This window comes from Nannospalax galili, unplaced genomic scaffold (genome assembly GCF_000622305.1).
Source record: "Nannospalax galili isolate Female #2095 unplaced genomic scaffold, S.galili_v1.0 scaffold886, whole genome shotgun sequence".
Classification (NCBI taxonomy): domain Eukaryota; kingdom Metazoa; phylum Chordata; class Mammalia; order Rodentia; family Spalacidae; genus Nannospalax; species Nannospalax galili.
Genome location: NW_008355971.1, coordinates 2,364,343 through 2,387,799, shown reverse-complemented (window position 1 = coordinate 2,387,799; position 23,457 = coordinate 2,364,343). Strand labels below are relative to the sequence as shown.

The following is a 23,457-nucleotide window of genomic DNA, read 5'->3' as shown; positions in this document are numbered from 1 at the left end:
GGACAGTTAGATATATTGTAACTATTAGTTGTTACTGATTGGATCCACGATTTATTAGGACTTTTAGTTGCATATAAAGTCCAGATCATCTTAGACACATGAGAAACCTCAGAAACTGAGAAAACCAGGGTCAGAGTTTCTAAATGGAAGGACAAATAGACCTACAACTTGTTTAACCTTACTGTGGACTGAAAGTCTTGCATTCTTTTTATCTTTCAAGTTCAGTATCCTCGGGAGAATAAGGGCAGCTGGGTCTAAATAGGGAGTTCCAGGTTCCAGGACAGCTGCGGCTACAGGGAGACCCCGTCTCAAAAAGACCAAAAAAAAAAAAAATTTTTTTTTAAATTTTTTTACGTGTATGAGTGTATTGCCTGCATGTAGGTAAGTGCACCCATGTCATACAATGCCCTCAGAGGACAGAAGACGCTGTCGGATCCCTGGAGTTATGGAGAGTTACTAGCTGCCATGTGGGTGCTGGGATTCGAACCCAGATCTTCTGCAAGAACAGCCAGTGTTCTTAACCGCTGAGCCAACTCTCCAGCCCCGTTTTATTTATTTTTTTATTTTATGGGTATAAGTGTATTGTCTGCATGTATACACCCACGTTGTGCAATGCCCACAAAGTCAGAAGAGGGCATCAGATCCCCTGGCACTGGAGTTAAGGACGGCTGTTAGCCACCATATGGGTACTGGGAATCAAACTGGGGTCCTCTGCAAGAACAGCCAGTGCTCTTAACCCCCTGAGCCATCTCTCCAGCCCTGTTTGTCTTTTTGAGACAGTGTCTCCCTGTAGCCCCAGCTGGCCTGGAACTCACTATCTAGACCAGGCTGGCCTCGAACTCACAGAGATCCACCTGCCTCTGCCTCCGGAGCACTGGTAATTAAAGGCATGAGCCACCACGCCCAGCATCCAAAGCAACCTCTCCTTACTGCCCCAAGGATCTGACAGTGACACCTGCTTCCTTAGTCCCCCAGAGTTAGGTCCTATCACTTGTGGGTCCCTGATGTCCTCACCTTTGAGCCCCCGGCTAACACCAGGTGGCGTGCCTTACAGACAAACATGCCGCCATTCTCCACGAGCTTCTTGCAATGCAGGAAGGCGAAGCTTCGGTACAGATGGCGGATCTCACCCTCGCGGCCCTAGGTGGAAAGGAGGGTCACTTGTTGGGCAGGGCAGGCCTACCTCCCACCCTTTCAGAGGGCAGGGGCTGGCACTCACAGAGTGGGGGCCATCGATGACCTTGACAATGTCCTTCACATGGATATTGTTCTGGTCAGAGTCCAGGGCCACAGCGAAGCGGTTGTCCTTCTTCTGGGTCACAGCCTGGTGCCTGACAGTCACCACTTTCCCGTGCATGTTCAGCACCTTTGGAAGGAGGGATGCAAAGCAGGTGAGAGCAGACCAGGTGATGTGAAGCCAGGAGACCCTTCCCTGGGGAATCGAGCCCTCAGGATGTCCTGACTATGGAGGAAAGTCAGAGCCCCACCCACCAGCACAGGTCATAAACATTCCAGATTATTCAACAAGACCCTTGGAAGGTTGGGCATGTGGCTCAGTTCATACTGTGCTTGCCTGGCATGCATGAGGCTCTGGGTTTGATCCCTAGCACTACATAAACCAAGCATGGTGACTAACACCTGTAATCTCAGAAGTGGGAGGAAGATGCTGGCATGGGCTACAGGAGACTACCTCAAAAAAAAATAGTGACTAGGTGTGGTAGAAAAACAGGCCTTTCATCCCAGCATATGTAGAGGCAGGTGGATCTAGAGACAAGCCTGGTCCACAGGCCAGCTGGGGCCACAGAAGACCGTGTCTCAAAAATAAACAAAACAAAACAAAAGACTCTTCGGGAGAAGCCTCTTCCTCCCTGAGCATGAGTGGCTGAGAGAAGGAGGAGTGGCCAAGGGGCTAAGATGAAGGCAGAGCCAGCTGTTTACACATCTTTCTGCCAGGCCCCCCGCGAGATTCTTCACACCCTTCCCTCTGAGAGGAATGCAAGCAAAATTTGTGGATCGGAGATGGAAGTCACCAGGCCAGGTCACATAGTACACGAGTAACAGAGCTAAGGCAGATCCAGGGTCCTAGGCACCATGCTGACACACATACTGGGGGATAAGGAAGAAGTGTGGCAAGAACAACACCCCATCTCTGCAAAGCATCAAATACTAGGGTACATATTCAACTGCACAGCCAAATAACACTAGAATGAAACAGGCAGAGGGCAAATGACAGTCCACTTGTCAGCACGGCATGACCAGCCCTGCCACGTCTGCAAAGCCGCACAATATGAACAATGTGCTCTGCCACTTCCGGGAAGGATGCGGGGCTTACAGAATAAGACACCCCAAGAGTGATCCCCACCATCAAGTACAACACACACCTGGAAGGTCTCCCGCTCTAGCCTCACGATGACACCCACAGTGCGGGGGTCCAGTTGCACCAGCTCACCCCACTCATGCTGGCCCCCAACATCCACGCCCGATGCCGTCTCTGAACAGAGTTGCAGGTCCCGGGGCAGCACCTTCAGCTGTCGGGAGATGGGGAGGGTGAGGTGGGTTGGAGGCCCTATCCAGTGGAGTCTCACCCAGCAGTCTCCTCTTGGCACAGGTGCCTCCACTGTACTCCTACCACTCACCTCATGCATGGTGAGGTCTGAGAAGAGGATTACGAAGTTCTCCTCCACCCGCACAATGAGACCCGTGTCACCCTCGAATCTGCCAGCGATCACTTTCACATGGTCTCCCATCTTGAAGTACTTCCGAAGTTCCTGGGCTGGAAACTCCAGCATGTCCTGGAAAGTTTGAGCATGGGGGGACAAGTGAGCAGGTGGAAAGGAGCCACAAGCCACCTGCCCTGCTTGCTTTCTCAGGGTCTCAGAAGAGACCCACAGTAGCCTCCTCAGCACTTGAAGCCACCTGAGATAAGCATACAGTCCAGAGACAGCTGCCCCAGGAAGGGCACTGAGCTGGACACCCATTACCCCAGAGGCAAGCAGATCTCTTGTGACTGTGAGTTCAAGGCCAGCCTGGTCTATAGGGAGACCCTGTGGTGTGGCCAGCCTTTGAGACACACGCAACTGCAAGGACCCACCAGTAGCTTGTCCCCAGATATATGGCCCACCTGGACAAGTCTTTTGACCCCTTTCCCCATGATATGGCCCAGCCTAAGACACCACATAGGCAGCAGCAACCCTTCAGACTCACACACACAGCCCTCAGTGACTGAAAGCAGGCCCTAACCTCCCGTTTCTCCAGTTAGTCACACCCTCCACCCAATAAGACCAAAACATGCTGCTCTCAGAAACAACAAAATGATGAACCATGTCACTTTTCTATGACAGCCATAAGATGAACCCTTCAACAACACAACCACACACCAAGAAACATCCCTTAACCTGGACTTGGTGATGCAGGCCGGTAATCTTAGTTACTTGGGAGGCTGAGGCAGGCAGATTGCAAGTTTCAAGGCTAGCCTGGCCAACTAAGGAAGACCCTGACTCAAACAGTAAATGGACAGTGAGATGGCTCTGCAGGTGGGACCCACACTGTAAAAGAACCAACTCCTAGCCAGACATGGTGGCGCGCGCCTTTAATCCCAGCACTCGGGAGGCAGAGGCAGGCAGATCTCTGTGAGTTCAAGGCCAGCCTGGTCTACACAGTGAGTTCCAGGACAGCTGGAGCTACAGGGAGACCCTGTCTCAAAAAGACAAAAAAAAAAAAAAAAAAAAACCAACTCCTAACTCCTGCAACTTATCCTCTCACCTACACACACACACACACACACACACACACACACAATTTAAAGAAAATGAAAAGGGGGCTGGCTAAACAGTTCAGTGGATAAGGGTGGATAAGGGATCCTGCTGCCAAATCTGCCGACCTGAATTCGATTCTCTGAGTACACACTATGGAAGAGAATGGGCTCTGGTAAGTTGTCCTATGACCTCCACATGCATGTTGTGGCACATGCTCACACATGCACATATATACAAGTAACTTTTTTTTTTGGTACTTTTGAGACAGGGTCTCCCTATAGACCAGGCTGGCCTTGAACTCACAAGAGATCTGCCTGCCTCCCTCCCGAGTAGATTAAAGGCATTCGGATTAAAGGCATGTACCACTGTGATCAGCACAAATAACTTTTTTAAAAAAAGGGTAAAGGATATCACTTACTAGTACAATACCTGCTTAGAATCCACCAGTGAGAGGCTGGAGTGTGGCTAAGTGCTATAGCACTTGCCTAGCCCTAGCATGCTGAGTCCTGGGTTACACCCCCAACTCCATACACAAAAGAAACCCACCCCTGGTGACATTCTCCCTCTCCTCAACAAGCACACAGTGTGTTGTCACCACACTGTCCTCCCTCACATCCAAGACAGAGCCCAGGTCACAACATACAAGCCAGAAACCCCTACAGAGGCAGAACCTCCTTAGAAGGCCTGAGAAACAACCAGACACCTGTTCCACCATCATAGAAAGCAGGCCTGCAAATCCTGCCTTGGCAGACCGCATGGGCACACAGAGGTGCAAAAGCCTAGACATGCTCCTGTCACTGCCTGGACTTCCACACACAAGCCATGACCACACTCCCACCACAGACTCAGCCAGCCACCTTGAGGTCCTCGTGCTTGGGCATGATGGTGATCTTGTTGCCATCCACGCTGAGGACCTTGCCCTGCAGGTTGATGAGCTCACCCTCGCACACCTCCACATTGTCCCCAGGCTGGAAATTGTGCTCCCGCTCCTTGCCTGAGGGAACAGGGAAGGACTGACTGCACAGCCAGGGCCACCTTCCTCCAGGGCCAGGGGGGCAGCCAGGGCCAGATACCTGTGCTTTCAGTCACCACCTCCAAGTCAATGCCCTCCGGCTGGTCTTCAAACTTCTCCAGCTCTGACAGGGTGGGCTTCACACCCTCTGTGATCTGAATCCCAGGGTAAAGGGAGAAGGTGGAAGAGAGGGTCAGTTCACCACCTGTGGTGAGAACTACCGTCCAAGACAGACCACTGCCCAGGGTCATACTCCGGCCCTGCCTAGTCCCCACTACCCAGACTGGGGCTACAGGAGGGGGAGAAGGCTACACCACCCCATGAGCACTGCCCAAACCTTACCACAGCAGACATGGCAAAGCTCTTGAACAGGAAGCCCTTCCGACTGTAGCGGTTCCCCTCAAAGATGAGGAAGTCCCCATCAGAGGCAACATCACCCCCCAAGGACCTGGGATTTTATGGGGGACAGAAATTGCAACAAGTCAGGAAGAGAATCTTGCTGGGCCTTAGTCTCTTCAGCTGTGGAGAAGTCTCAGGAAGACTGACCAACCCTCCATACAAAATGACTTCTCACACTCCCAAAAGCCACCTGGATGGAGGGACTCAGCCCTCAACAACCTGCATTATCATCCCTTTCTGCCTTATGCATCACCGGAGCTGGCCTGCCATCCTCTCCTGCTGCAATCCCATCCCTACTCCTCTAGCACTAGGACATGGCAGGCTCTCCAGAGGGTAGGGGCAAGGTTCCCTATACAGTCACAGCCTCACTGATGCCCCCAAGCCCTATGACATCGGCATGCCTTCATCCTGCAGCCCAGGAAAGCTGAAGATAGGACCTGACAGTCAGGGTTTCAATGCAGATGGATGGGACCCAGGCCTGTGTCTTAACTCTCTAGCCCCTGATAGGGTAAAGGCTCCTGGTTCACCCCTGAAGAATGAAAAGGACAGTAGCAGCCATGCTTCAAAAGGTAAATGCCTCAATGGCTGCTGCCCCACCATCTTGGCCAGAGGCTGAGACTGGGTGAGGGGAGCACGGCCTAGCAGCAGAGCACTTGCAGTGTGCCCCACACGCTAGGTTCTACCACAGCACACAAACCAAAACCAAGTAGGCTCCAGAACAAGACCAGAAGAACCTGTGTTCCATCCTCTGACCTCCCACCAGGAACCCCAGACAGCCCTAGATGTTAATGCCAGAGAGTGCTCCAAGTTGCGACCCTCAAGATGTCCTGAGGGTTCTATCTCAAACTCGGGTGGGTGAGAGAGGAAACTGAAGAGGGCACAAACTGGCTGTGGGCACATATGCATATTAATTCAATTATTACTACGATCTCAGGAGCCTGGGTGGTTCATCACTGTGAGCAATCTGCAGCAAAGCTGGGGACATAGCTCAGTGGTAGTGTGCTTGCTTGGCATACATGAAGCCCTGGTTCCATGCTCAGTACCAAAAAAGGAAGAAAAACCAAATCAATCTGCAGAAGAAAGTGAGTGGTGAGACAGAGCTGACTGCCTGAGGCCATACTGCCCAGTTCACTGCTCACACAATGCACCTGAGGGGGGCCACCCTCAAGGAGTCCAAAGGCATGCTGGGCCACACCCCAGCCCTGCCTAGTTTCCAGAACACTCACCTGATTTTCTCAGCATCGAAGAGCCTCTGTGGAGGCCGCTTGAACTTCTTCCTTTTGGCAAACCAGTCTTTCTGCAGAGGACAGGGACCACAAGTGGGAGAGGTGAGGGGAGGGCCAGTTACCAGCAAGGATGAGGCGTCCCCTCAGCTGGTGGCATGGCCCACAGTACCAAGCTCATGCGGGCCTTGATGCGGTCGTAGTCAATGCGTGGGATCATCTTCAGGGAGATGGTGTTCTGGCTGGGCTCAACATAATCCACCTGGCAGAGAAAAGCAGGTCAGCCGAGTCTAGCCACACTGCTCTGACCCTAGCCACTGGAAGGGAAAATATTGGAAGGGCCAGGGCAGGATGGGAAAGAGATCCACCTGCTCATAACCCCCACAAGCCCCTCTGTGCTCCACTCAGCACTTAAAATGAACATCTACCGCGTGCCCACCTTCCCTGTCGGATGTTTGTAAGGTTCCTCAGACGCAGGACCACAGCCTTGTTTTCCCCAGGCTGCCCCTTTCCCACCAGCACCGACGCTATTCTGCTCAGGCCACAGCCTGGACTCATTCTTTTTTTGCAGTGCTGTGGCTCAAACCCAGAACCTCAAACGCAAGGCAGGCATCCTATCAATTAAACTACACTTAAAAGCCTCTACTAATTCTTTCAAATCCCTTCAGCTCTGAATCAAAAAATCCCAACTTTAAGGGCTAGGGGTGTGGTTTAGCAGAGCACTTGCTTACAATCCCCCAGTGAGAGGCTGGAGTGTGACTCCCCTGGTGAGTGGCTGCCCGGAATGTGCAAGGGCCTGAGTTCATTTGCCAGTACCGTAAGAAAATAAAGAGAGCATTCCTTAGAACCTTCCCATCTCCCTCCAGTGAAGGGACCATAAGGCCTGTGACTCCTGAGCTGGTCATTCTCCTCACCTCTTCTCCTTCAGCCAGATACCATCTTATCTCCCTGCCTACTCCCCTCCCCAAGCACTCCCTGTGTTACTCCCCTTTCTCAGTCTTTACTCCATTCAGTTTTAAATGTCCCCTGAGACAGACACTGACCTCCTGTGTGCTCAGCCCCAAACCCATGCCTTGTCTCTCCTACCCGGAGGGAGGCTCTGCTCTTGGCACTTGGAATGGGAAGGATGAATGGCCCAGTACAGGAACCTGGCCTGCTGGGCTGCCCCACCACTGCCAGGCACCTGAGCGATGTCGTCTTTATAGATGCCTCGCTTGAGGCGGACCCAGGACTTTGGCTTCAGGTTGGCCACCTCCTTCACCACCTTGAGCACGTCAGTCATCTCCTTGATGGGCACCATCTGCTGATTCCAGTAGCCCAGCCTCAGATTGCCCACGCCCTCAATGGCCTGCTTCACGTGAGTCTGCTTGTAGGCCTCCACATAGATGTAGCCCTTCACATGCTCCGGGGCCACCACTGACTTAATCTGCAGGGGCTGGAGACAGGTGGGAGAGGGAGGATGAAGTAACATGGCTGGCGACGTCAGCGCCACTCAGGCTCTCCTCTAGGAAGCTAGCCCAGAAGTATAATGACACAATGACAGACTTGAGATGGTCACTGCAGACTCATTCCAGCAAGAAGCCACAATAGAGGTTTCAAAAATGCTCCCAAGGAGGAACTGGTTAAAGTTTTGCTTGGTTTTGTTCCAAACTGGCCTCAAAATTTTTCCTCCTGCCTTGGCCTCCTGAGATTACAGGTGTGCACCAACACGTCTGGCAAGGGATTGGTTAGGTTGTAGTTGAACTATACCGTAATGTACAATGTAACTATGAGGAAACAGTGAGGGGCTAAGGGTATTCCTCTGTACCAAGTGTGGCAGCTGCTAGTGATTTAAGATTTCTTTCAGGAGTCATAAAATGTTTTCAGAAGGTTGATGATTGTGAACATAAACACATATATACTAAAATACAACTGAATTTTACACTTAAAGCGTGAACTTAAGCTGGATGTGGTGGTACACACCCTAACAGACTAAGGCAAGACTGCTATGAGTCTGAGGCCAGCTAGAGCTGCACAGGAAGGCCATGTCTCAAAATGTTAACTTCATTTTGATTTTCCATTTGCTTGGGTATGTGTCGGTATGTGTATATGTGTACGTGTATGTGCATGTGTGTGGTCGTGTGGGTGGGTCAGAGGTCAACTTCAAGTGCCATCCTCCAGAGCTGTCTGCCTTGATTTTCGAGACAGGATCTCTCACTTGGCCTGGAACTCACTGATTTGGCTAGGCTGGTTGGCCAGCAAGTCCCAGGACTCCTCCTACCTAGCACTAGGGTTACAAGCACACAGTACCATGCCCAGCTTTTGTATGTAGTTTCTGGGGACTGAACTCAGGCCCCCATGCTGGCACAAGTATTTTGCCAACTGAGCTATCTCCCTAGCCCATTTGTTTCTTGAGATAGGGTTTCATAATGCCCAGGCTGACCTCAAAATATTATATGGCCAAGAATGTTCTTAAACTTCTGTTCCTTCTGCTCCCACACTTCCCAAATGCTGACATTACAGATGTACACCACCATGTCTGATTCTATGCAGTGCTGGGCATAAAACCTAGAACTGTGGGCATGCCAGACACGTATTCTACCAACTAAACCAGTGCATATTTGGCGTTTTTTCTTTTTTGTTTTAGTCTTTTTGAGACAGGGCCTCCCTGTAGCCCCAGCTGCCTTTGAACTATATAGACCAGGCTGCCCTTGAACTCACAGAGATCTGCCTTTCTGCCTCGAGTGCTAGGACTAAAGGTGTGCACCACCACACCCAACTTATTTTTGTTTTTTAAAACAGGTTCTCATGTAGCCCAGGTTAGATTTGAACTCCTGATCCTCCTGCCTTAGCCTCCCAAATGCTAGTATTATCTATTATCACATGTGCCACCACACCTAAGTTTTCTTTTTTTAATTTTTTTGAATTTCTTTCTTAAGACAGTTTTTTTTTTAATTGTATTATTTTTATTTTATGTGTATGAGCATATGGCCTGCATGTATGTGAGTGCACCAGTGTTGTGCAATGCCTCGGAGGTCAGAAGAGGGCTTTAGATTCCCCTGGAACTGGAGTTAAGGATGGTTTGTAGCTGCCACGTGGGTGCTGAGAATGGAACGGGGTCCTCTGCAAGAGCAGTCAGAGCTCTTTATTGGTGAGCCAGCTCTCCAGCCCCTGGATTTATTTATTTCTATTTTATGTGTATGAGTGCATTGCCTGCATGCAAGTGCACTCGTGTTATGCAACGCCCACAGAGGACAAAAGAGGTGTCAAATCCCCTGAAGTTATGGATGGTTCTCAGCCGCCATGTGGGTGCTGGGAACTGAACCTGGGTCTTCTGCAAGAACAGTTGCACCTGGCTAAGCTCCCCTCACCACAGAAGTCAGTGTACATTTAATATTTTTCTGCCTTAAGAAAATAGAAGTTTAGGTCCCCTGTTCAGCTTTAGTGTTCTTGACATTGTCCTCATCTCATGATTTAGGGTTTAGAAATGGTTCTTAACAGTTGCAAACATAAATAAAGCCTTAGTTATACTATAATTCAAAAATCTTTTAGGGATATCTTAGAGTAATAAAATGACTTTCTTATATAGTTTGAAAAGGTTTATTTATTTATTTATTTATTTTTGGTCTTTTTTTTGAGACAGGGTCTCCTGGAATTCACTATGTAGACCAGGCTGGCCTTGAACTCACAGGGATCCACCTGCCTCTGCCTCCCAAGTACTGGGACTACAGGTGTGCGGCATCGTGCCTGACTGAAAAGGTATTTTTTACCCAAATTATGATATATAAAATTATAAAGCAACCTCTACATCGAAACCCCAAGTAGGAGCCAAAGCATTTATCCTGTTATAATTTCTTTGGTTCTCCCATTGTTCAGAGCAGTTTTTTGTTTTTGTTCTTGGTTGCTTTTTGTTTTCTTTTTTTTCTGGTTTTTTGAGACAGGGTCTCCCTGTAGCCCCAGCTGTCCTGGAACTCACTAACTCACTATGTAGACCAGGCTGGCCTTGAGCTCAGAGATCCACCTGCCTCTGCCTCCAGAGTGCTGGGATTAAAGGTGTGTGCCACCACACCTGGCTAGAGCAGTTTTAACATTAGGTTTCAGTGCCTTACTGATTAAAAAAATATTATGGCAAGGCAAAACTAGTTAAAAACAGATTTAATTTTACCATTTGTAAAAACTCAAGTTTTATCACAGCTTGCTATAAACAGCTTTAGCTAAATTAGTCACCTTATTACAAACAATCTTTGTAAAAAAGTTTAAATTTCATTTCAAGAACCAAACTGCACTGGTCAACAGTATAAGGATTTTGAGAATCTAAAATATAGATTCAAAGTACTGTTTCAGGTAATGTATCCTCCTTTAAGGCAGCACTTGTCTAGTTCAGGACAAAATTCCTAGTTTATTAAGAGAAACATAGTAACATTGGATTTTAAACAACAACAACAAAAAAGTCATTGCTATGGCATAAATTGTAGCTAGCTTCTATACAAAACCTTGGGAATGAAGTCACCTTTGTAAACAAGTCTTGCTGTTATTTTTAAACAGCTACCACAGGAAATCATTTCTTTGGTGCCAATTTCTTTGGAGATTTTTTTCTTCTTTGTAGTGCTGAGGACTGAGCCCAGGGTCCCATGCATGCTGGCCATTTAGTGCCAGTTTTAAGTTGTTTTTAAATAAAAGAATGGCAGTGGCACTTCAGAATTGGCAAAGACAATCAAAGCACTATTTTTCTGTAAAAATTTTAGTTCATTTGTATGAAAATTCTACCCAGTACTTGCTCGATTCCAATTTGCTAACTTCAGTGTTTCCCTGGTGGGTTTTCAGTACTCTTCAGTGGTGTCATAATGCCTCCATTGCACACTGGTGACAGCTGTCCTTTTCTGAAGGTGTTGACATGATTTACTTCATTCAGTGAAGCCAAATAATTTGTATGTGTCTGGATTTCATAGGTATCTTATTACAGGTCTTCAGCTTCACTGGAGTACTTTTTACTACACTAAAAGGCACCATCCAGTCTATACATTCTGAGATGTCCCATTCCAAACCTGAGGCTTTCTTAACTACTTCAATGGAGGTAAAATGACACAAGGCGGCAGCAGCCAGAATTCTGTACTCCAGTTCTAACCCACCTAAGTTTTAATTTTTAAATTTAAACACACATAGGACTGGAGAGATGGCTCAGTAGATAAGCGCACTTGCTTGTACAAGCATGAAGACCTGAGTTTGGATTCCCAACACTCTTTTTATGATTGAATCCCAACATTCTTTTTATGCTTGTGCTTTGGTGTGGTGGTACACACCTTTAATCCCAGCCCTCGGGAGGCAGAGGTAAACGGATTTCTGTGAGTTCAAGGCCAGCCTGGTCTACATAGTGACAGCTGGGGCTACAGGGAGACCCTGTCTCAAAAAGACAAAAAAAAAAGCAAAGCCAGAGCATGGCTCATGCTGGTGTGCCTGTAAGCCTAGTGCTTGGGGTAAGGAATGGGGTGCAGGGACAAGAACAGGTGACTGAAACAGGGAGATACCTGGGGCTTGATGGGCAGCCAGCTGAGCCAGAAGAATGGTGGTAACCTCCAGGCTGAGTGATAGTAAGACAAAGAGAAGAAGACACCGATCTTCTCCTCTGGTCTCCGCACATATGCATGGGTGCATACCCCTGCACACACAGGTGAGCACACCCCCCACACACACACACACAATGAAATAAAACAAAACAGAGTGCTGGGTCTAGGCAGTGGCCATATTCTCTTCTAGTTTTGCAGCTCACGAGCAAACACTGCACAGTTCTGCTCACCTAAGGACTCTCATGCCTAGAACATCCTTCCATCTGGGTTTGACCTTGTCCCTCATCCCTAGTATGCCCACTACCTGACTTACTGTGTCTGTGAACTGGTAGGCGATGAACTTGCGCATCAAGGAAATTGCTGTGGCTCGTTCCTCCCCAATCTGAAAGGAGAGGTGAATTTTGGGCAGTTGAGGGGGGAGAGAGCAGGACATAGGTAAGTGGGCAGGAGGCTGCAGCAGCAGGGGCAGGTAAGAGAGATGGAGGGGGATGACTACAAGAAAAAAAACAAGGGAGATGAGAAGGGAGCAGGGGAAGGAGAGGAGCAGAGTAGGTGTGTGTGAGAGTGAGAGAGACAAAGAGAGAAAAAGAGAAAGACAGGCAGAGAAGAGGCTGGAGAGGCACAGATACACAAGGACCAGGAGACCAGCAGTCCTGGAAGACCCAGCACAGAGATGGTTCTCCCTCACATGCAGCCGAATTCCCCAGAGCACACACCTTACACTTGACAGTCCACAGGTTGGGGTCTCTACATAACAGAAGATAAGAAAGAAAAAGCAGTTCTTTACTGAAACTGTCCCTTCACTGAGGCATGAATCCACAGAGCCACTCTTCTTGTCCACCCCCGGGCCCCCACCTCATCCTTAGCACCCACTGGCTCTCCTACTTCCTCCACCCTTCTGCTCGTCCTGGCTTCTCCCGACCATGTGGACACCATTCCCCAATACAAGACTCCCACCTTGGACCTCTCTCCTGGACCCAGTCCCAGTCCCTCTCTTACTTGACTCCCGGGAGCAGCTGCTGCTGGGTGATGTCATCTGAGAGCTCATCAGACCCTCCATATACCCTGGAGAGAGAGTTGAAGGATGGAGAAGCTCTGGAAGATTCTAGTGGCTTCCCCCAGGGACCTCTTGCTCCCACCAGGTGCTTACGTCTCCCCCACAGACGATTTGGCGTATTTCTTCATGTAATACTCGCCCAGTTCTTCTTCTCGTTGGTCCCTAGGGTGTGAGAGGGGAAGAAGATGAATTGAAGATGGAGGAGAGGAGGAGGGTGGGCTGACCTGCGCCAAGTCTGTCCCAGGGTCCCACCCAGGTCTCCTCACTGGCTCACCTCCACAAGTTTTGTAGGCGGCGAGCCCCAGAGCGGTCTTCATCTAGCACAACGTTATCAATATTGGAGGCTGGAAACAAAAGCACACAGCAAGAGTCAGGGTGGGGCCTGGAGACAGTGGGACAGGGAACTCAGGGGCCTACCCTGGTCCTGGGGCAGAAGACACTTAACTACAGGCACCCCTCCTCCTGTCCCCCTCCCCTACCTTACTCCCTGCTTCTCATCATAAGAGCTTGGGGAGGGGCCCAGTTGCTGGGGGACACCCAGCAGTTCTCCATCTCACAGACTCTGTCTGAGCGTCCCTCAGCCCACACTTATCTGCACAACATTCAGACATATAGACACAGAAACTATGCATACACTTCCCAAGTCAGCTGCTGCTGGACAGAGATCCAGAGCTCCCTGACCCTGGACCCTACGTGAGTCAGAGCCCCAGAGCCACACAGGATATGGGAGGAGAGTCACAGACCACACTTTCCCAGTTCTTACCTTCAATCTCTTCTACTTGGAGGAAGAGGAGGAGGAGGTGGTGGTGGTGGTGGTGGTGGTGGTGGTGGTGGTGGTGGTGGTGGGCGAGGGCAGACAAAGTATGAGCCAAATTATAGCAGCGAAATCAACCAATGGGGTGGGGGCGGGGGAGGGACACAGGAAGGTTGGAAACCAAAAGTAAAGGCCAGGCACCAGGTGGGTGGGGAGAAGCCGAAATGTATGAGGTGCACAGAACGGAAAATAACAGGGAAGGGGCACTGGCCCAGGAAGTGGGGGGCATCTTGGAACAGAGCCCGCCCATGCTACACCCCACAAAAGGGATTCCTTGGGGTGCTGGGGTCCCAGTCTTCTCCCCACAATACTCACCACCCAACAGTCCCCGCCCCCCAACTCATGGGCCTAAAAGGAAAAGGGTTGGGGGAGCCGTCTCTCTGGCAAGGACAGAAAGAAGCAGGGTGAAGAGGGTGGGGGATTGGGGTGGTGCAGGGCATGGGTGGGGGAGGGGCTTGGAAGACACCCCGTACCCAGGAACAACCCCCCAGAGTGGTCTTGCAGGTAGGGCCCACACACACCTTTCTCTAGGATATCTTCAGCTCCATCCTCCCACTGGTCCTCGTCTTCATATTCGTCATCCACATCTGAAATGGGAAAGTCAGGTGGTCAGGGGGACAAAAGTGACCTCAGAACAACACAAAATGAAGCATTTTCAGCCTCACAGAGGCTCAGAGATGTAGGACTCTCTTCACCCAGGGCAACACCACAAACTGGTACAGCAAGGGGAGGTGTCACAGATCTGGCTCAAAGCCCCCCCCCAACAACATGCAAATATTCCTTCTGAAAAATGAGATCAGAGCTGGCCTGGTGGCACACACCTGTATCACAGCACTCTCAGCCAGGCCAGGTAGCACAGGCCTGTCTCCCAACTACTTAAGAAGCTAAGCAGGAAGACTGTAAGTTCAAGGCTGGCCTGGGCTATAGAGTAAGTTCAAGGCCAGCCTGGGTAACTTAGCAAGACCTTGTCTCAAAAAGCAAAGCGGGCTGGGAGCGTGGCTCAGTGGTAGAGAGCTTGCCTAGAATCCACCAGTGAGGGGCTGGGGCATGGCTCAGTGGTAGAGGGCTTGGCCACAACCCACCAATGAGGAGCTGGGGGTGTGGCTCAGCAGGCTGGATTGTCTAGCTTAGTCACAAATACAACCCACAACACAAACAAACCAGAGCCACAGGTTGTCTCACGCTCCTTCGAAAGTTTGCTTAGTGGGACTAGGCCATGCAACATACCAGCTTCATCCAGAATGAAGCCACCATGGCGGGGTTTCTTGGGGGGCCGGTCATCATCTTCCTCCTCTTCTTCCTCATCATATTCCTCCTCCTCTTCCTCTTCTTCTTCTTCCTCAGGCTCCTCCTCCTTTTCACTGCCTGCTGCACTCTGCCGTTCTTCTACCTGTAGGGATCAAGCAGTTAGGTCACCAGGGCTCTACCATCCGCAACTCCAGAAACCCTGACATCAAATCTACCTGGTCAATCACAGCCCCCTCGGTGCTTCCTACACACAGTCCCACTGACCAGGCCTCTGGTTACACTGTTCCAACTCAGGTGACATTCCAAACCACTCCAGCCACCCAAACAACTCCTGGGGGTCAGTCCTGACTCTTCCCTCTAACAGATCCCTTGCTTTGAGGGCTACTAAGTACCAAGTTCCTTGGGACTTGGTCCTTAACCCTCATCTCTGTGCTTCCTACAGACCCTCTGGCCTATCTCGAACCCAGCCCAACCAAGGTGGAAAGTGTGTTGGTGCTGGGTTCGAGATAGGCCAGAGTGTATCTCGAACTTGACTTGAGTCTGTTTCTGGTGCTTGATACTCAATCACACTGGCTGCCCCTGCTGCTAACCCCTTGTACTTCCTCTAGTTGGACCTGCCAGTCAGGTCTTCCTTGGTTTCAGACACACTGTGCTCTCCTATGCGCCCCTGGTGTGCTCCAACCTCAGTCACTTCTGAGGCTCCACTTAGTCAACTCACCAATACATGTTTGCATGTGTGTGGGGCGGGGGGTGTGAGCCACCATGTGGGTGCTAGTGCTAGGAACCAAACTCCAGTCCTCTGTAAGAGCAGTACCTCCCATCCCCACATCCCCTGCTAGGCTAGACCACCACACTGCCCTCCAGCACTGGGTCTTCACCCCAGCCTCCTCCTGAGCCCCTGGTTTCTACTCCCTGCTCCTATACCTGACCCATACCAAACAGCAACCTTTAACTCCCCACCTCAGGGTTTCTCCCATTTCTATAACACTACAACTTTTTTTTAATTATTATTTTTATTTTATGTGTATGTATGTATTGCCTGCATGTAGGTAAGTGCACCCATGTCATGCAATGCCTGAGGAGGTCAGAAGAGGCTGTCAGATCCCCTAGGACTGGAGTTATGGATAGTTGTTAGCTGCCATGTGGGTGCTGGGATTCAAACCCAGGTCTTCTGTAGGAACAACCAGTGTTCTTAACTGTTGAGTCATCTCTCCAGCTCCAACACTACAACCTTTTTTTTGTTTTTTTGTTTTTTTGGTCTTTTTGAGACAGGGTCTTCCTGTAGCCCCAGCTATCCTGGAACTCACTATGTAGACCAGGCTGGCCTTAAACTCACAAAGAGCCGCCTGCCTCTAACTCCCAAGTGCTGGGATTAAAGGCGTGCGCCACCACGCCCGGCTACAACATTTTGCCCAACACTTTTATTTCATTTATTTATTACAGATGGTTTATACTTTCTCAATTTCATAGGTATGTATCTACTTTGATCATAGAGCCCGGACTATCCTCTCATCCCCCTCCTCCACCTGAGGTATTTCTTGTCCCAACAAATTCTTTCCTGTTTTTTTAAAAAGATTTATTATTATTTTCTTTATTTATGTGCATGTCTCTGTGTGTCCACTATACTCAATTTAGTAGTATTTTAAGTTCATTTACATTCATATTTCAATTTTTTTTAAATTTTATTTATTTTTTTTATCTTATGTGTACAGGTATTTTGCCTGCATGCGGTACCCACAGAGGCCAAAAGAGGATGTCAGATTCCCTCGAACTGAAGTTTTGGACAGTTGTTAGCTGCCATTTGGGTGCTGGAAATTGAACTCTGGAAGAACAGCCAGTGTTCTTAACTGCTGAGCCATCTCTCCAGTCCCTTATTTTCATTTTTTAACTACGCATCAGTGCCAGTGCAGGTACCTGTAAAGCCAGAAGAGTGCACTGAATACCCTGGAGCTGGAGTTACAGGCAGCTGTGAGCCACTCAACATGGGTGCTGGAACTTGAACCCAGGTCCTCTGGAGAGCAACAAGTGCTCTTAACTGCTGAGCCATCTCCCTAGACCTTCACTTACATTTTAAACTAATTTAAGAGACACAACTGAGTGTGGTGGCACACGCCTTTGATCCCAGCACTTGGGAGGCAGAGGCAGGAGGGTCATCCAAAGTTCAAGGGTGAGTTGCATGATGCTCTCCAGGGCCAACCAAAGGCTACAAGTAAGACCCACTTTCAAACAACCACATACAAACCCTATGAGGTGTCATCCATGATTGGGGGGGATGAAGTAGTGTTGGGGTCACCTGCATTTCTGTGCAATAAACCAGCTGTCTCATGCCATCACTGCCATGACTTCCCCACCATGGAGACTTCAAACTCTCTACCTTGGTCAAGGTTTCTTTGCACTGGGTAGTGCTTAATGAAGAGACTCATAACTGATCAAATGTATGAGAAGTGACTGCTGAGTGCTCAGTCATGAGAAATCTCTATCAACCCCCACAAAGCTTAGGGAACACTGAGGAAGAGGAGCTGGAAAGAAAGTAAGAGCTGGAGGAGCAGTGGCATGCTGTGAAGCGTCATCTACTGGACATGGCATGGCTGAAGCACTCAGGAACTCAGAGCAGCTGTGGCTACCTGCACAAGATCAAGGCAGACAAAAGTTCCACCACATGCCTTTACTCCCAGCACTTGGGAGGCAGAGACAGGTGGATCTCTGTGAATTTGAGGCCAGCCTGGTCTACATAGAGTTCTAGATCAGCTGGAGCTATAAGGGAGGGACTCAATTCCTAGCTGAGCTACTGAAGGAGGGAGTCATTTTCTCTAGGGGTGCGGATGCCCATGTAGGCAGGCAGCACTTCTTAGACTCAGTGGATCCAAAAAATGAGGGGCTGGAGAGATGGCTCAGCAGGTAAGAGTACTGGCTGCTCTTGCAGAGGACCCAGGTTCAGTTCCAGCACCCACATAATGGTTAACAACTGTTTATACCTTTAGTTCCAGGCGATCCAACGCCCTCTTCTGGCCTCCACAGGCAGTGTACAACATAGGTACATTTATATGCATGCAAGCAAAACACTCATGCACATAAAATAAAAATAATTTTTTTAAAAAGAGGATAAGAGGGCTAAAGAGATAGCTCAGCAGTTAAGAACACTGGTTGTTCTTGCAGAAGACCCGGGTTCAAATCCCAACACCCACACAGCAGCTAACAACTGTCCGTAACTCCAGTCCCAAGGGATCCAACAGCCTCTTCTGACCTCCGAGGACATTGCATGACATGGGTGCACTTACCTACATGCAGGCAATAGAGGCATACACATAAAATAAAAATAATGAATAATTATTTAAAAAAAAAAAGAGGACACCAGCTGGGTGTGGTGGCTCATGTCTTTAATCCCAGCACCAGAGGCAGAGGCAGGTGGATCTCTGTAAATTCAAGGCCAGCCTGGTCTACATAGTGAGTTCCAGGCCAGCTGGGGCTACACGGAGACCCTGTCTCAAAAAGACCCCAAAAAATAAAAATAATAAAAGAGGACAAGAAGTTGAGGTAGGCGTGGAGAGGTAGATCTGGGGGGACCCGAGAGGAGCTAAGAGGAGAGGGTGGTGAATATGACTAATATATTGCATAAAATTCTGAAATAAAAAGAAATGTTTTGAAAAAGAAAGATAATGGGTCCAGCATGGTGGCATACAGCTTTAATCCCAGCATTCAGGAGGCAGCGCTCTTAGGGACCCTAGTAGGTGGCACGCTGCAGAGTTCTTGTCCCACTGCCCTCAACGCCCCTGCAGTCACTACATACACTCTACAAAAACATCTCAGCCCAAGCAGTTACCTCAGTAAGGGAGGCTGGGAGCCACACCAGAACTCTGGGAGCACTTCCTCAATGAACAAGCAGGTTCCTGGGGCTGGGAATAGGAAGCCCTCTGCCTCCTTCAACAGCAAACAGCTCACTGTTTACCTGACAACCTGCCTATCTACAGAACCTGAGTCAACACCTGGCCCTGTCTCCAGCGTGGTGGCAGGCCTCACACTGCCCTCCAGTCTCGCCTGGTGTCAGCAGCCTGATGTCGGGAGGTGACTCATGAGTCTGACTTGGTACTAGGGAAGTGAGACTTGCACAGTGCAAACCTCTGCAAGGAAGAAACCGGGAGCCCTGGTCTCATTACCACCAGGCCTCAACTGCCAGGCAGTGACTTGAAGCCATGAGTCACTGTCAAGGACCCAGAGCTACGGCTTGGAACAAAAACTAGTTCTGTCACTCTCTCACTTGCTCCACACCACCCCGGTATCTCAATGCTTCCCTGAAAGCAGAGGGCTCACCCAAATGCACAAGACCTGACAACCAAAAGCAAACAGAGGACTAGCAGGTCACATAAGGAAGTGGGCACGTGAATGGAAACCCACAGCCCTAAGCACAGTGCTCTCATGACAGTCTGTAAACCTTTCCTTTCCTGAACCCTGCCACAAGGCAAGCAAGATGATAAATGGCACTGATGTCCCAGCCCTGGAGGACAGCCCTGAATGAAAAGAGCAGCCGGGCGAGCTCAGCAGCAGAACACTTGCCTAGCATGCCTAAGGCCCAAAACACTCATACACATAAAAATAAAAACGAATAAATCAAAACAAAAAGTTAAAAGTAAATTTAGGGGCTGAAGAGATGGCTCAGTGGTTAAAAACACTGACTGTTCTTGCAGAAGACCCAGGTGCAAATCCCAGCACCCACATGGCAGCTAACAACTGTCCCTAACACCAGTTCCAGGAGATCTGACAGCCTCTTCTGTCCTCCTAAGGCATTGCATGACACGGGTGCACTTATATACAGGCAGGCAATACACACATACACATAAAATAAAAATAATAAATTTTTTTTTTAAAAAAAGTAAATTTAGCTGGGCGTGGTGGTGGCACACCTTTAATCCCAGCACTTGGGAGGCAGAGGCAGGCCGATCTCTGTGAGTTCCAGGCCAGCCTGGTCTACATAGCGAGTTCCAGGTCAGCTGGGGCTACAAGGAGACCCTGTCTCAAAAAGACCAAAAAAAAAAAAAGTAAATTTAGGGCCTAGTGATATAGCTCAGTGGCCCAGCACTCACCATTTTCGAGGTTCTGGGTTTCTTTCCCAAGTATCCCCGACACACACACACACGCAGGCACACATGCACTTTAAGGGAAGTGTGGCTCAGTGGTACAGCTTATACTTAGCATGCACAATGCTCTGGGTTCCATCCCCAGCACTATTATTTAAAAAAAAAAAAAAAAAGCCGGGCATGGTAGCGCACACCTTTAATCCCAGCACTCGGGAGGAAGAGGCAGGCAGATCTCTGTGAATTCAAGGCCATCCTGGTCTACATAGTGAGTTCCATCTCAAAAAGATGCAAAAAATAAAAAAATAAATAAAAAGAGGAAGGGTGAATCCTTGGGAGGAAGAGGCAGGAAGATCAGGAGTTTAAGAGCATCCTTAGCTACAGAGCAAGTTCAAGGCTATGGGCAACCTAAGACTTAGTCTCAGTCTCAACTCTCCCCCTACCCGAAAAAAAGACAGATGATACAGGCCATGGTGGTCCACAGCAGCAATCCCAACTGAAGCAGGACTGCCAGGAATTTAAAGCCAGCCTGGATTACAATATGAAACCCTGTGTTAAGAAAAAAGAAAGAAAAGACAGAAGAGGGAGGAGAATAGGAGCAAAGTACAGTATGTAAGCATGAAAATGTGACAAAATGAACAATAAAAGTAAGGAGAACAAAAAGGAAATGTAAGCCAAGGCGGCACACACACACAATCCCAGCACTGGGGAAGCTGAACAGGAAGAGGTTTTGAATTCAGAGCTAGCGTGGGCTGCAGAGTAAGACACTATTTCTAAAACAAAAAAGTAAATTTAAGGGCTGGAGGTGTGGCTCAGTAGTAAATGGCATTTCGATTCCTTGTATCAAACTGGACACCTATAATCACCCATCAGCTCTTCAGTTACTGGCCTGCTGCCAACCAAACACCAATTCCACAAAATCATAGGCTTGCCTTGCACGCTACTTCTCTGGCACCTGGGAAGGAACTAGAACTTAGTAATAGATACTCAAATATTTACGTGTCTTACAAGTAAATAAAACAGAAATATGTAGTGTCTACATGGGCTAGCAGTTAGGAATTCTGGCTTCTACCCAGGCGGCCCTGTTTCAGCTCCCAGTAGGGAATCATCATAACATTTGGCCATCATCACACATGGCCAATTGGTCTTATATCAGAACCATAAACCAAAAATAAACCTCTTTTCCTAACCATTAAAAAATATCCAGAGCCAGACATGCTGGCCTTTAGTTCTAGCACTCTCTGTGAGATCCAGGCCAGCTTGGTCTACATAAGTGAGGAGTTCCAGGCCAGCTGGGGCTGCAGGGAGACCCTGTCTCAAAAAGACAAAATATGTATATATCCAGGCATGGTAGCACACACCTTTAATCCCAACACTCCAGAGGCAAAGGCAGGTGGATCTCTATGAGTTTGAAGCCAACCTGATTTACATAGTGAGTTCCTAGGCCAGCCATGGTGAGACCCTATCTCAAAATAATAGCAATTCATATGCTTTGATTCCTGTTACTTCTTTGGTATAGGTCACTTGATCCAGCCAAATTGGACCCCTTTGCTTCTGGACCACAGCAGACCTGCTCCCAACTGTTCTGATGATGGTCCTTTGCTGGAACACTTTTCTTCAAGATGTCCACAGGAAGACTGGGAATGGAGATCAGTGGCAGAGCCTAGCATGCACAAGGCCCTGCATTCTATCACCAGCATGAAAAGAAACAAACAAAAGAGATACCCACATGACTCACTCCTCGCTTCAGCAAGCCTTCATCAAAATGTCACTCTGACTCATTCTGATCAAATTCAGTCAGGTCTCTCTACTCCCCTTTTATGCTCAACTTTTCTCCAGGGTGCTAGAAGGGGTTCTCTCGGGCTAACAGTTTGGGATCAGACCTGATTTGAGATTTTAGGTGTTAGGCTGGTGCACACCTATAATCCCAGCATTCAGGAGGCATAGGCAGTAAAATTATCCAAGTTGGAAGCCAACCTGGTCTACACAGTGAGTTCCAGGCCAGTCAACGCTACAGAGCACTATATAGCACGATCTAACCTCACAAAAACAAAAAATACACAGAAAAATCTTGTAGGAGTTGGGGATTATTTGCATATACATAATAAGCTGTCTTGGGGATGGATTAAGTGTAAATATTAGATATGCTGAAAGTAAAAGCGAATGGTACTTATGCACTCAACAGGCCCTTTAAACCCATCACCTACGTCAGTATACCCGGCGCACCCTCATCTTCCAGAATCCGTCCTTCTGCTCCTCTTTTCCTCCTACTCTTGACACCCTGGAAGCGCCCAGCCGTTGAGTGTTTCTGGGCTCCTGCAGGGGCCTCTGCCTTGTCCCTGTCCCCAGGCACACTGTCTTCCCCCAAGAGCCCCGGCCACATACCTCGGCCTCCTCCGCCTCGCTGCTGCGCTCGCTGTCCTCCTCCTCGGAGAAGTTGCTGTCTTCGCTGTCCGACATCTTCCACTACTGCAGAGGAACACAGCGGCCTCAGCGTAGCCCAAAACCGCGAGCTCCACCCCAGCCTCAGTTTCCCCGCCAGTTCCACGGGAGAAGAAAAATCCCTTGGCGCACTTCCGGAAGCTTCGTTCTGGCAATCCAGACCCGAGTTTGGCCCGCGCCACCTAGCACATTCCAAGTCTCCGAATCCGGTCGTACACCTCCTGGATCCCCATCAGCCTCAGGACAGCAACCTCCGCATTCCCACTTACCTACTCGTTTCCACCTGCGGAGTCAGCTCCAGCAACAGCTTGCACAACGCCTAGCTGGACTGAATCGCTATCTCGCGAGAACTCACGCATTATCCTCGCTTAGCGCGAGATTTCTAGGGCTGGTACTGTAAACGCACTTCCTGGACGCCATATTGAGAGTGGCAGAGTGGGCGCAATGGAGCGTAGAGCTGCCATCTTGAGAGGGTCAAAAGAAAGGAACCGGTTCTCTGCTACTAGAGCTTTCTAGTTTGGAAGTCAGACTTCAATGGAGTAAGCTGTTTATTCATTTACTAATAGGCCCTCAAAACATCCCTAGGAGATAAAGGTCAGTGGTGAAAGGACAGAGTCGTAGCTCTACACAGTCACCTTCAGCAGCCTGAGGAGTGCCCCTAGATTTTAGGAAACTAGACTCCAGCCAATTAGGAGTTCCTGGGGGTGCTGAAAAGAATTTCAGAACTTGCTAGTGAAACAGAGCTAGAAGTTTTAGGAAAGACATTTTAATATAAGCTTAAACGCGAGAGGTACTCAGAAGAAAGTAAAACACCCAAATTGGGATGATAAACAAAGTTAGTCTTATGGCTTTCTATATTCACATATAATTTTTAAAAATATTTTATTTTTATTAT

The 23,457-nt window shown here is 49.0% G+C and overlaps 1 protein-coding gene across 2 annotated transcripts in view; it reads right to left on the bottom strand.

The window, feature by feature from the left end:
- Nucleotides 1–22,967, bottom strand: part of Supt5h (SPT5 homolog, DSIF elongation factor subunit) — a 28,423-nt gene extending 5,456 nt beyond the window's left edge. Inside the window, exons 1-20 of one of the 2 annotated variants that reach the window (XM_008853963.2) lie at nucleotides 22,832–22,967; nucleotides 22,506–22,589; nucleotides 15,031–15,193; nucleotides 14,325–14,390; nucleotides 13,753–13,764; nucleotides 13,264–13,333; nucleotides 13,083–13,151; nucleotides 12,932–12,997; nucleotides 12,649–12,679; nucleotides 12,246–12,314; nucleotides 7,573–7,824; nucleotides 6,562–6,651; nucleotides 6,393–6,463; nucleotides 5,110–5,215; nucleotides 4,829–4,922; nucleotides 4,613–4,749; nucleotides 2,637–2,792; nucleotides 2,382–2,528; nucleotides 1,220–1,366; nucleotides 1,015–1,140 (exon numbers count right to left, since the gene is read on the bottom strand). In XM_008853963.2, coding sequence (XP_008852185.1) covers nucleotides 1,015–1,140; nucleotides 1,220–1,366; nucleotides 2,382–2,528; nucleotides 2,637–2,792; nucleotides 4,613–4,749; nucleotides 4,829–4,922; nucleotides 5,110–5,215; nucleotides 6,393–6,463; nucleotides 6,562–6,651; nucleotides 7,573–7,824; nucleotides 12,246–12,314; nucleotides 12,649–12,679; nucleotides 12,932–12,997; nucleotides 13,083–13,151; nucleotides 13,264–13,333; nucleotides 13,753–13,764; nucleotides 14,325–14,390; nucleotides 15,031–15,193; nucleotides 22,506–22,580 — 1,947 coding nt within the window. In that variant the 5' untranslated portion in view covers nucleotides 22,581–22,589; nucleotides 22,832–22,967. The remainder of the gene's footprint in view (nucleotides 1–1,014; nucleotides 1,141–1,219; nucleotides 1,367–2,381; nucleotides 2,529–2,636; nucleotides 2,793–4,612; nucleotides 4,750–4,828; nucleotides 4,923–5,109; nucleotides 5,216–6,392; nucleotides 6,464–6,561; nucleotides 6,652–7,572; nucleotides 7,825–12,245; nucleotides 12,315–12,648; nucleotides 12,680–12,931; nucleotides 12,998–13,082; nucleotides 13,152–13,263; nucleotides 13,334–13,752; nucleotides 13,765–14,324; nucleotides 14,391–15,030; nucleotides 15,194–22,505; nucleotides 22,590–22,831) is intronic. The other variant, XM_008853964.2, reaches the window with a different exon arrangement.
- Nucleotides 22,968–23,457: the final 490 nt, after the last annotated feature.